The 13,150-nt window shown below is 42.8% G+C and overlaps 1 protein-coding gene across 1 annotated transcript in view; it reads right to left on the bottom strand.

Moving 5' to 3' along the window:
- The window catches only part of BGN (biglycan), a 208,927-nt gene that overhangs the window by 102,916 nt on the left and 92,861 nt on the right, over window positions 1-13,150 (bottom strand). The window contains exon 2 of the mRNA XM_068248334.1: window positions 7,354-7,631. Within this exon, the coding sequence (XP_068104435.1) occupies window positions 7,354-7,615 (262 nt within the window). The 5' untranslated portion in view covers window positions 7,616-7,631. The remainder of the gene's footprint in view (window positions 1-7,353; window positions 7,632-13,150) is intronic.

Below are 13,150 nucleotides of genomic sequence, written 5' to 3'. Positions count from 1 at the left end.
AGAGGCCGGAAGGGTCATGCAGGGCCAATAGGAATGAGATATTAGGATAACATGACTAATCCTAATATGTAAAGCCTAAGTGTATAATGCTAGAATTCACTGCATTACACTGCCCTGTCACCTCAGAAACCTGGAGTAACAGAAGAGGTCATGGCATCTGGAGACACCTATCACATTTTGCTATGGGGAACCTTAATTACTAGATGCAACACTGACAGGAAGAAGATAACAGGACCAGTGCTACCATAGAGGCAAAGGGGGCAATCGCCCCAGGGCTCCAGAGCCTGGAGGTGCCCCCAAGGTGTCTCCCCTCATCTTAACTGCTGCTCCTGGGGCCTCTGCAGAGTCTTTGGCTGAGTAACGTCTCCTCTGTGCTGGAGGGCAGGTGAAACGTTACAATGCCAAAGACTCTACAGGGGTCCCTGGGAGCACAGTTAAGTTGGGAGGTGATTCGGAGGGAGTCAGCAGCCGGCTCAGAGCCCCGGGAGGGAAATTTGGCTCCTAATAGTGATGAACAGAAATGATGCCTATGCGTAATTACGCATTTACGCATCATAATGCAAAATTGTGGGGAAAAGTGTAATTCATTTCGTATGTAATTGTAAGCATTCCTAATTACGTATGAAATTACACATAATTTAAGTGTAATTTTGTGCCGACTTTGGCAGTGAATAGCAAAGTGCCCATACATGCTATCGCTACCAATATTGCCAGTGCTACATATGTTAAGGAGGATAGTGGGTACTAGTCCAAAAAATAATTTTTCAAAAAGACCTTGTAGTTTTGAGAAAATTGATTTTAAAAATACAAAGAAAAATAGTTTCTAAACTGTTATTCTTCCGAGTTTAAAAAACATTTTTCTTTGCATTTTTAAAATCGATTTTCTCAAAAACTACAAGGTCTTTTTGAAAAATAATGTTTTGACTTGTATCCACGTCAGCACGAAATTACACGTTTAATTCAAATGCTTACTTATAAATTTTTACTTACGTAATTACAAATGCTTATACAAAATCAATTCAATTAAGAATTTGTAATTACGTATAGGCATAATTGCAAAAATGTACGTGAAATTTTACATAATCGTAAGCTGATTTTGATTATCACTGGCCCCTAATGCCGTTTTTTCGATCGGGGTGTGTCTAGGCTAATTTTGCCCTGGGGCTCCATTCTTACTAGAACCCCTGGGTGTGAAAACTATTACTTCATGCTGAGATGGATTTACAGCTCAGGAGCCTAAAGGCACATAAGCAGCTCTGGTGCCCTAAACCCCGCCCTTAACACAGACCACACCTCCTCCAGCTACACCCGTTGGCCAGCCTGATGTTCCCTATTAAGCAGCCCCCCCAACCAGATGTCCCCCCTCCCCTAATATATAGCCAGATGTGCCCCCCTTCCCCCAGCTAGTATAATAAGCCTCCCCTCTACAGTGCCAGTGAGTCTCTTCATATACACTCCACTCACACTCTGCAGAGGGAGGAAGGGAGGGAGCGAAGGGGAGCACTTGGTTCGGCCACTGAGCCACCTTTCACACATGGGCTGCCTGTAGGCACCAGCCTACAGTGCCTAATGGTAAATCCAGCCCTGGCTGCACGTTTATATATCTCTGGCACAACGTTTGGCAGCATTTTGCAGGATAAAGTAATAAATACACTTCATAGAGGCTCACAATCTAATGTCCCGAAAACATATAAGTCCTTTTTATTTTAAACCTCTCATTAAGCTTTTGGGAGGAAACCAGAAAAAAACCACACGAACACAGACAGAGTGTGCAAATGACATGTAGTGAGTGTCCTAGCTGGGAACTACGACTTTAACACGACGAGACAGCTACCCACTCAGCCACCAAAGCTGTGTCTGTTGACCTCTATTAAATCTATATGCAGTCAGTGGCACATAATTCCTGTACAAGACTCAACATTCAGAATTCCATCTCAAACATTACCCAGGATGCACCAGTTCATTATAGAGCAGAATATCTCATCTTGTTTATCAGCAACCTGACAAGGTATCGGTTTCCTGTACTGTGATGATGAGCGTGTTCCAGAAATCCGCTTTGAACAGCGACACGCAAGACTTGTCAGAACACAGCAGTGGGTACATTTAAAATAGTATTGTTATGTTTTGGCTTGCCTTAGTTGCTCTGTGATATTCATTACCATTTAAAAACAGAGGGTCTAATTTACCAAGGCACCTCTAGGGCACAGTTTGTTGTGAGATCATAAGCAGTTCTGGCTTAGATTCCCTAAAATATAGACATTTTCAAAACGAACAGAGGAACAAGACTGCAATCGTGCAACTGACAATTCGCTAACGCATCAGCCATCACTGTGGTGTGATATGATCCACCACATTAGGGCTCCAAAGAATTGCCACCAACAGCTAAAAATAAATTGAGATTAGGTTTTCAGATCTCAGAAATATATATCTAACTGTGTTGCTTCCTTAGTGGTTAAAGCTCAATTGCCATCTTAAAGAGACCCTAAACAGTTGTTAAAATGAAATTGGTACCTGGGGCTTCCTCCAACCCACCTTAGGAGAGGAGCCAGGAGGACGCCGGGGGAACTTGCGGCCTACGGTTGGCTGGAGGAATCCCCAGGTAAGTACCCATTTCATTTTTAACGACTGCTTAGGGTCACTATAACATCAGTTAGTTAAATAAAGTGTATATCAGCAGTTAATCTTTAAAATGTAATATTTAAAAAGAAGCAGTAAATGTAAAGGGAACCAGTCATAACTGGGCTAATAGTAAACTAGCAGTGGAACAAATAGAATGTTATTATTTTAAAAATTCAGTGCAACAGGAAGTGGCTGAGAAGGTGCACCAGTGATTTTTCTGACATCGGTCAACCTACGCCAGACATCAGTCGGCAGCTGATTGAACCGAAAGGCTGTTTATTGTTTTTCTTACTTGAAATGTATTTCTAACGTACTTTTTGCATGGAGCACTTGTATCTTATCACTAGGCACTTTGGGCTTGATTCATTAAGCTGCACTGCTAAAGCAGCACACCTTAATAAGGAGCATGCCTTCCTTAGGAGCGTGCCTTACTTAGGAGTGTGCCTTCCTAAATATAGTAACAATACATAGGAAGGCACGCTCCTATCTAAGTAAAAGTAAGGCACACTCCTAAGGAAGACATGCTCGTATCTAAGGAAGGCACACTCCTAATGAAGGCACGCTCCTTCCATAGCAGGGAGCGTAAAGAGAACCTGCCTAATACTGGGGGCACATCTTGCTATCTATACTGATAAGGGGCTACCTAATACTAGGGGCACATCTGGCAATCTATACTATGGAGGAGTGCTTCCTAATACTGGGAGCACATATGGCCACCTATACTGGCTGGGGGAAAGGGAACCTACCTAATACTGGGGGTACATCTGGCTACCTATACTGAGTGAGAGAGGGCACTACCTAATTCTAGGGGCACATCTACTACCTATACTGGGTTGTGGAATCCATGCCTCTTGTGCTAGAGAAACTTGTCGTGGGCCTGGACTTCTAAGACTATTGAGCCTAGAAATGTGCTTTAAAGTGCATTTATACTTAATTACCAAAGTTCTCAAATGTTACCTTTTTGTGTGTGATGAGGTTTCTGCAGCTACAGATTCTCACTTAAATGTTAAGCAACTGGTTTGAGGCAATCATGAACTGGCTTGGTGGGTGTTGCTGCTGCTTGGAGTGCAAGGGGGTGGGGCACAGACTAAACGTTCTGGGAATATGGCAGCCTATAGCAATGAATGTCTGTAGTACAGGAAATGGATGGTGAGAGAGCTTTTGAAGGCATCTTAAAAAAATTAAACCTGACATAGCTAACCAAGGTTTTACATACAATGGGATGTGAAAGTTTGGGCAATCTTGTTAATCGTCATCATTTTTCATAATTTTCATGTATAAATTCTTGGATGTTTCGATAAAAAATGTCAGTTAAATATATCATATAGGAGACACACACAGTGATATTTGAGAAGTGAAATGAAGTGTATTGGATTTACAGAAAGTGTGCAATAATTGTTTAAATTAAATTAGGCAGGTGCATTAATTTGGGCACTTTTGTAATTGTATTGATTCCAAAACCTTTAGAACTAATTATTGGAACTCAAATAGGGTTGGTAAGCTCAGTGACCCCTGACCTACATACACAGGTGAATGCAATTATGAGAAAGAGTATTTAAAGTGAACCGAGCACCTTTTTTTCACTCAGGACATTTCTATAGCACATGAAAAATGTATGCCGACTATCTGTTTCATTATTAAAATAAACTTTAATTTTACCTTGTATTTTACATTCAAAGTTGTTAAATTGGCCTGTTTGAGCAGACCTGCCGACCGTCCCCATCCGCAGAAAGTTCAGTAACCTCTAATTGTTTTATTGCGCTAATTACCAAGAGGTAAGCCATGCCTTTCATCAGCAAAGAGGGTGAATAATTAGGAGTGTGTTTTCAAAGCCATGCTTTGAAAACACACTCCTAATTATTCACCCTCTTTGCTGATGAAAGGCATGGCTTACCTCTTGGTAATTAGCGCAATAAAACAATTAGAGGTTACTGAACTTTCTGCGGATGGGGACGGTCGGCAGGTCTGCTCAAACAGGCCAATTTAACAACTTTGAATGTAAAATACAAGGTAAAATTAAAGTTTATTTTAATAATGAAACAGATAGTCGGCATACATTTTGCATGTGCTATAGAAATGTCCTGAGTGAAAAAAAGGTGCTCGGTTCACTTTAAGGTGCTCAATTGTAAGTTTCCCTCCCTTTTTTTAATTTTCTCTGAAGAGTAGCAACACAGGGGGTCTCAAAACAACTCTCAAATGACCTGAAAACAAAGATTGTTCACCATTATGATTTAGGGGAAGGGTACAGAAAGCTGTCTCAGAGATTTCAGCTGTCTGTTTCAGTTAGGAACATATTGAGGAAATGAAGGACCACAGGCTCAGTTCAAGTTAAGACTCGAAGTGGCAGACCAAGAAAAATCTCGGATAAACAAAAGTGACGAATGGTAAGAACAGTCAGAATCAACCCACAGACCAGCACCAAAGACCTACAACATCATTTTGCTGCAGATGGAGTCACTGTGCATCATTCAACTATTCAGCGCACTTTACACAAGGAGATGTTATATGCAAGAGCAGAGCCGGGACAAGGTCCTCCAGCACCCAAGGCTGAGACACCAAAGTGCGCCCCTCCATCCCTCCCAACCCAGTCATCACACACTGAGTGCTATTAGCGTAAGAGGGCCCCAACACCTTAATCTCTAGTTATCTGGCTTGCAGTCACTGCCATGGATCCCCTTTTTTATTTCTCTCTGCTTCAAACACAACAGGGGAATGATAGCTGAGTGAGTTGTGCGCCCCCTGCTACACTGCGCTTTGAGGCTGGAGCCACTCTTGCCTCTGTCTCGGCCCGGCTATGTGCGAGAGTGATGCAGAGGAAGCCTTTTATTCACCCACAGCACAACACAGAGCCGCTTGAGGTATGCTAAAGTACATTTGGACAAGCCAGCTTCATTTTGGTATAAGGTGCTGTGGACTGATGAAACTAAAATGCCTAACAAGGCAACGACCCTAAACACTGCTCAAAATCCACTAAGGCATTCATGCAGAGGAACAAGTACAATGTTCTGGAATGGCCATCTCAGTCCCCAGACCTGAATATAATTGAAAATCTGTGGTTTCAATTAACTACTTAAGGACCGCTTCACGCCAATGGGCGTGACCGCGGCCGCAGCCCCAGGACCGCCTAACGGCAATTGGCGTCAAGTCCTGGGGCTGCAGTTTCCCAGGGAATGGCCGCGTGCATGCGCAATCATTCCCTGCCACTTCACGGAACGGAGTTCCGTGAATTGCCTGCTAGCCGATCGTGGCTAGCAGGCTGCCTGTAAATGTAAGGGGAAAGAAATCCCCTTTGTTTACAAGCGTACAGTGATGCCGGGGAGCGCCCTCCTCTCATAGGCTGATGCCTATGAGAGGCGGAAAAGCCGGATCGCCGTCCTGTTCCAAATTACATGATGGAGGGGAGGGAGGAAGGAGAGGGAGGGGGACGGGGAGCGATAGAGCCTCGTTGAGGCATCTGGAAAAAAAATAAATAAACAAAGCCTGCAGTGATTGGACCCCTCCGGCGGCATGTCCCCTTAGGGACAAAAAAAGGAGGTGAGTCTGATCGCTGGGCACCTAAGCTGAGCTGTGCATGAGGCTGAAAAGCCTGCACAGCCAGCGCTGCAAAATTGAGCCTGGTCTTTAGGGGGGGTTACCACTGCAGTCGTCAAGTGGTTAAAGAGACCCTATTTGAGTTCCAATAATTAGTTCTAAAAGTTTTGGAATCAATAAAATGACTTTAGTGCCCAAATGTATGCACCTGCCTGATTTAATTTAAACAATTATTGCACACTTTCCGTAAATCCAATAAACTTAATTTCACTTCTCAAATATTACTGTGTGTGTGTCTCCTATATGATATATTTAACTTAAATTTTTTATCGTAACAACCAGCGATTTATACAGGAAAATTATGACGATTAACAAGGTTGCCCAAAGTTTCGCATCCCACTGTAGATAAATACGAGCGCTGTCATGGGGTGTCTGCACTGAACTAGGAAAATTCTTATGCCTGGAATGCAGCTTTTTCTTTTTTTTCTTTCAACTTGAAATATTCTTGGCATAAAAGTAAGGAGGTTTTGGCTTTGTGTGTTTATAACATAAAACTGTATATTATTGCCTAAGTAGAGGAAGGCCTTTTCATAATTAGGCATTCCTAAGATTCCACCAGTTATTCATCTCTATTCTGCTTTTCCCCAAACAAACAGAGGTGCCATAAATGCTCATGTTTCTATTCTTCTAAATCAAACACATCTGATGACCGGTGTGCTCCGACCTTGCTAATGATCATACTTCTGTTATGATAGGGCTTGTATATTCCCTCTTAGCTTTAATGAGGGTGACTTTGGAGCTCCGAGGTTCTCCTCCTTCACCTCTTGTCCTGTCCATTGCTTGGCCTCATGCTGCAAGAATGGGAAGTGTAGCAAATGTTGAAATCTATGTAACCACATAAAACAGCTGAGGCTTGGCGTTAAGAGACATGTAAACAATTATGGGGCTTGGTCTTTTGTGAAGCCTCCCAAAAACAGTATTTTTTTGGCCACATTACTGCTCTGACACTGCTTGGGTCTTATCGCCTAGTACTCTTTAGCAGTTTCCACTAGTGTGTACAAGGTTCTCTTCTAGAGTTGATGGGTTGCCACCCCCCAGTAATGCTCTCAGAGTTATAGACTCAGAACTAAAAAGAAACAAAAAAAAAAGCTCATCTAACTACACATTTCCAGTCGCATGTTTAAGTTATACACATAAACTCACGCAGATCAGAACACTGGACCACACGCAAGTGGCACTGGCATCCGAAGGGACACAAGTCCATGGGAGGGAGACCATAAGGTGGAATAACTGTGGGAGGCCTTTTAGTCGGTGGACCTCCTGAACCTTCCTCAGCGGTCTCATTTGCCTCATCTCTCATCATTGTTAGTCCATCGTCCATTGAAAAGTCCCAGAATCCTCTCTGCTCAAAGGGCAGGGCATTGCAGATAATCACAGAGGCAAATAAGAGAAATAGGATCTTCATTGTCTTCAGTGATAGCCTAAAATGAAAAACAATAGTTAATGACAACATATGTCTAGAGCAGGGGTGTCAAGCACAAATACAAAGTGGGCTGAAATTGAGCTCTGGGACCAAGTCGCAGGCTGACCTCAATGTCTAGTGGCCACCTTTCTCCCTTACAAAGTTCCCTAGTTTCTCATAGCACCCCTCCATCCCCTATACAATTCCCTTATGTTTAGTGGTCCTCCCTCCCCGACACAGTTCCCTGGTGTCTAGTGCCCCCCTTTCCTCTTTCCCTCTTCTATCCAGTTCCCTGGTATCTAGTGCTGTCCTCCTCCTCATATGGCTTCCCTGGTGATCTAGGGCTTACCCTTCAATATACAGTAGCTTTTATGGTGGTCTAGAGTGGGCCAAACTTAATGCAAAAATGGGGAAACCACCTTAGGGCCAAATCTGATGGCTCCGAGGGCCATATTAGGCCCACGGACCGGAGTTTGACATGTATGGTCTAGAGAGATACGTAGAAAATGTAACTAATGTAACTGTCCCCACCTTTCTCCCCATGCACAGCTGATAACAAAGGTTTGGCATGCTTTGTCTAACTATAGCACTTGGTTTTTATTGCAAAATGGTAAAAGGCAAACAACATACAAGAACTTACATTTGCATCAAGAAAAGAAATCCCCAACAAATGCTTAAAGGACTTACGAGCCCAAATCCTAAAAAAAAAGGTCTGTACCTTTTTGCCGTTTGAAGGCACGGAGGACGCCATCCACGCCCTCCGTGCAGCTCCGCCGGGTCCCCGGGTGCTTGTCCACCCCCCAGCCGGACCCCGACCCCCCCAGCCGGACCCCCCACCGACCCGGGCTCTCCTGCCTCCACAAATATGGCCGCCGGAGGAGGCCGCGGCTGCGCAGTCCGCACCGACGCGAGTGCGGCTGCGCGGCTGCGCAGCTCTAGGGCCTCCCTCCCGGATCCACGTGTAGCGTGGATCGGGGAGGGAGGCCCTAGAGCTGCGCAGCCGCACTTGCGTCGGTGCGGACTGCGCAGCCGCGGCCTCCTCCGGCGGCCATATTTGAGGAGGCAGGAGAGCGGGTCCGGCCGGGGGGAGCACAAGCAGCGGGGACCCGGCGGAGCTGCACGGAGGGCGCGGATGGCGTCCTCCGTGCCTTCAAACGGCAAAAAGGTACAGACCTTTTTTTAGGATTTGCGCTCGTAAGTCCTTTAAAAGCACCTACCGGTACATTATACAGCAAGTATGCAACCTATAAACCAAGAGAACAACCCTAATAGAAGAGAAGAATTAAGATGCAATAGGGCCCAAGGCAATGTTGCAGCTTTGGCTCCCTTTCTTAACTTTTCTCGTAAGCTAGACCCCTTGGCACCAACTAGGCCCCAGGCACCTGCCTAGGTTGATTTATGGATGATCCTGCTCTTCCCTAAAGTCATAACTGGTACATAACAGAGAAGTAAACAAAATACATTGGTAATAAATTCAATTTCTGAGTTAGCCACATAATTTAATGAACAGTGCACATACATGACTCTATCCAGTTATCCCAGTTAGCATGAAACTTAGGCAATGTATCATGTATTGTGTGATGCATTAAATCCCTGAGTAGCGCATGTTCGCTGGCAACCGTTCACCGGCAATGCGTTCTAACATCCCTTCTTATAAGAAGTGACCAGAGTAATGTTTGTGGAAAGTATTGCGGTAATGAGCTAAGGCTGCAGCGGTGGCTGAAAGGAAACAGGTGTCAGTGCTGTAACATAGTAGCAACAAGAGGAAGGCAGCGCACACCAGGAAGACGGTAAAGGCCATACTGCCCCCCGCACAAGTGTCTCCAGCTTACTGTGCAGGCGCAGCCATACTCGTGCAGGCACAGTATGGCCTTACTTGTGCATGAAGAGTGGTACAACTGCGAACGTAGTGGTGGTAGGAGAAATGAGGACACGGGAAAGCCTTGGGAGGATCCAGAACCCTTTAGCTAGGTAAGTATCTGTTTTATTTATTTAGGTTCATCTTGGGTTTACTTTAGTACAATTAATTTATGTTAAGGGCATCCTGTTTACGGGCTCGTTCACACTAAGGGCATTTTTGCCCTTTTTTTCAAATGCGGGCGATTTTTGAAATTGCTCTAAGAACGCTTGTGCAATTCTCAGTGCTGCATGGGCCATTTTTGAGGTGATTCCGCCTCAATGGAAGGTATAGGAAAAATGCAAAACGCTCACAAAATCGCTTTGGGCAGCGATTGCGTTTGCGTTTTTAAGAATAAATACATTGTATTTATTATTTTCCAGGTCAAACAGTTCACTTCCTGACTTGCGCCAGGGAGTGAATTACAAAACCGCTCGGGAAAAAGCTTAGAAAACCGCCTAGCACAAAAATGAATCGCCCACCCAAGTGCCGGGAATCGGAAAAAAAAACGCGTCAAAAACCACCCAACTCTAACGGGCTACGCGAACGGAACGCAATGTGAACAAGGCCTTAAAGCCACCCAAAAAGTTGTTTTTTGGAAAAAGGAATTTACAGCATGGGCATGGGGTATGTTTGCATAAACCTACATGTTTTGAAGAGATTATCCACATTTTGTAGAATTGTGGAGGAAGGAACAGAAAGGAACTTTATAGGGTTTCATGTGCTCAAATGTTGTATGTAAAAAACTAAGTTTAAAAATCTGTTTGACCCTACATTGTAAATGTACAGTGTAAAGGTGGCCACACACGATACAATAAAATGATCCGATTTTACGGCAATTCGATAAAAACGATCGTATCTCCAGAAAAAAATCGTAAGCTTTTTTTCATTCGACTGAAAAATCAGATCGGATTTCCCGTTTTCTTCGATTTTTATCGATCCGGAATGCCAGATATTTTTCTTCAATCCTTCTAAAGATTGTATGGTGTGTGTTAGATTGTCAGTTTATCAATATACACACCCTAGCAATTTTCTCAGAGTTTCCAATCATTTTTATCATAATTGGGGAAAAATTGAACATAGGTGTGTGGTACATTGGTCAGATTTTTGAAATGTTACAATGAGTCAGAAAAATTGATTGCAATTCTTAAATTGAACAGAGATTTAAAAAATTGTATGGTGTGTGGCCACCTTAAGGCCGAGAAGGTGAAACTTGTAGCTATTCAATAAATCAGAATTCAGTATGGGTGTATTCATGCTCACATGAGAGAAAATAGAGTTGTGAAAGAGATACTTTCCAGCCACAGAAGAGAGAGGAAGACACATAAATGGTTTTAGTTTTGATCATGGATAATTTTTCCTGAAAAAATATTGAAAATATGCACAGAGTTCACGTCTGCTTTAAAGCGGACCTGAACTCAGAACTTCCTCTCTGCTCTAAAAGATAAGCAACAGCATTATAACCTTTACAGAAAAACATTTCTTTGTTACAGCTGATACAAATGCTGCAATAAATCTGCAGTGTACCACTTCCTGCTTTCATAGAAGCAGACATAAGGTTAACATCCTGTTTTTACAAATAAGCTGCTCTGCCGAGGCAGCCAGGTGACACAGCAGAGAGATCCAGTTAAATTAAATTGAGATCAAATTAAACAAAAAAGTTGTGATTAGTCACAGATGAGGATGAATTAGACAGGCTAAACTCTCTAAATACATACAGGATGCATTTCTCTCTGTTTTCCTTCTCTCCTGTGCAAGAGTTCAGGTTAGCTTTAAAGGATACCAAAGGTGACATGTGACATGATGAGATAGACATGGGTATGTACAGTGCCAAGCACACAAATAACTATGCTGTGTCTCTTTTCTTCTTTCTCTGCCTGAAAGAGTTAAATATCAGGTATGTAAGTGGCTGACTCAGTTCTGACTCAGACAGGAAGTGACTACACTGTGACCCTCACTGATAAGAAATTCCAACTATAAAATACTTTCCTAGCAGAAAATGGCTTCTGAGAGCAGGAAAGAGATAAAAACGGTCAGTAGTTCATAGACTTTAGCTCTGTCATACTTCAATGAATGTGTCATTGAGCAAAAACAATAAATCAGTTAAAACTTAAAAAGTAAATTTAAGCATAAAATAAAATGGTGGAATATCTTAAAAAGTCATTTTTAGGAGAAGGAAGATAGACACAATCGTTTATTTCACTAGTTTAGTTTCGCCTCAGGCGTCCTTTAATAGCAGGATAGTTTTATACAGAATGTTTGACAGAGGACTGGCTGTAGAAATAGGTGTGGAGACTTTGTGAGTACAGTACATTTTCCATTTTAAGACTAGGCAACAGAAAAAAAAAAGCTGCGGTGTGACCCTGGCTGCAAATGACCACTCTGTACTTCTTTTGTGCCCGACTAAAATAGCTGCAAAATTATAGCTTCTGACCAAATGCCCACTTCACAATTACAGGAACAAAACAGGCAACGTGCGGTTACATATTGAGTAGACTAGCTGAGTTCTTCCAGAGAGTGGACTATAATTTAGAAACGCTCTCCTGCCTAGTTACAGAATAATTTCGCCTGATTGACAAGAGGTGAACAGGTGTAAACAGCAACACTTACCATGCCCAGCTCAAACACTGCTCAGCGGTCAGTAGTCATGGTTGCCGGGCCCTGTTTTATAGGAACAGTAGGAAAGCTGAGTACAGACATTAGATAATAGTCAGACTGTGCATAGAACAAGCTGAGTATAATCTAAAATTCTCCCAGCAATTACTGCACTGATGTGCAAACTGACTGCTGTGCTACTGAGAGGGGTGGGGGGACTACAAGGACGCCCCCTGCTGCAGGTGATACAGTAGCAGTCAGAGAAAGAATCCAACACGGCTGATTGCTTTTCTTACAAGCAGGGTCAGCTTCAGAGGTTGAGGAGCAGATGTACAATAACCCGATCTGGCAGATGTACAGTTGGCTTATGACTTTATCATATTTTAGTCACTCTTTGAATTGCAGTTTCCTGTTGCCACACAGGCATGCTGACTTTAAAATGCAAACCACATATTTAACTTAAAGAGACACTGAAGAAAAAAAAATATGATATAGTGAATTGGTTGTGTACTATGAATAATTACTAGAAGATTAGCAGCAAAGAAAATATTCTCATACTTTTATTTTCAGGTATATAGTGTTTTTTCTAACATTGCATCATTCTATAATATGTGCAGGTTACACAACACTCAGCATTCAAAATGATCTTTCAGAGCAGTCTGTGAACTAATGACCTCTCCTCCAGCAGAGAAAAAGTAAACAGTTCACTTACAGTTTAGATAATAAAAGTCAGATAACAGCCCTCTCCACCTCTCAGTCGGAGAGTTAATGGCTTGTTTGCATAGAGATAACAACTGGAGTTTCTTAACTCTTCCTGTACTGGAAACAATTAGACTGATGTATCTGATCTTAATGTTTTATTTCTTAGCTGTACTACACATACAAATCATAATATCATAATTTTTTTCGCTTCAATGTCTCTTTAAAGAGTGTCTGAGGCCTACTAAAATTCCTCTTTTTATTTAACATTTATCTTCAGCAATATCAGCCTAGCTAAAACACAGCATCCCCGCAGCAGAACAATGTAATTAAACCCTTAAACTTTC

Source organism: Hyperolius riggenbachi, chromosome 8 (genome assembly GCF_040937935.1).
Source record: "Hyperolius riggenbachi isolate aHypRig1 chromosome 8, aHypRig1.pri, whole genome shotgun sequence".
Taxonomy (NCBI): Eukaryota; Metazoa; Chordata; class Amphibia; order Anura; family Hyperoliidae; genus Hyperolius; species Hyperolius riggenbachi.
The sequence above is the reverse complement of the archived record's forward strand: the minus strand, read 5'-3'. Positions and strand labels throughout refer to the sequence as shown.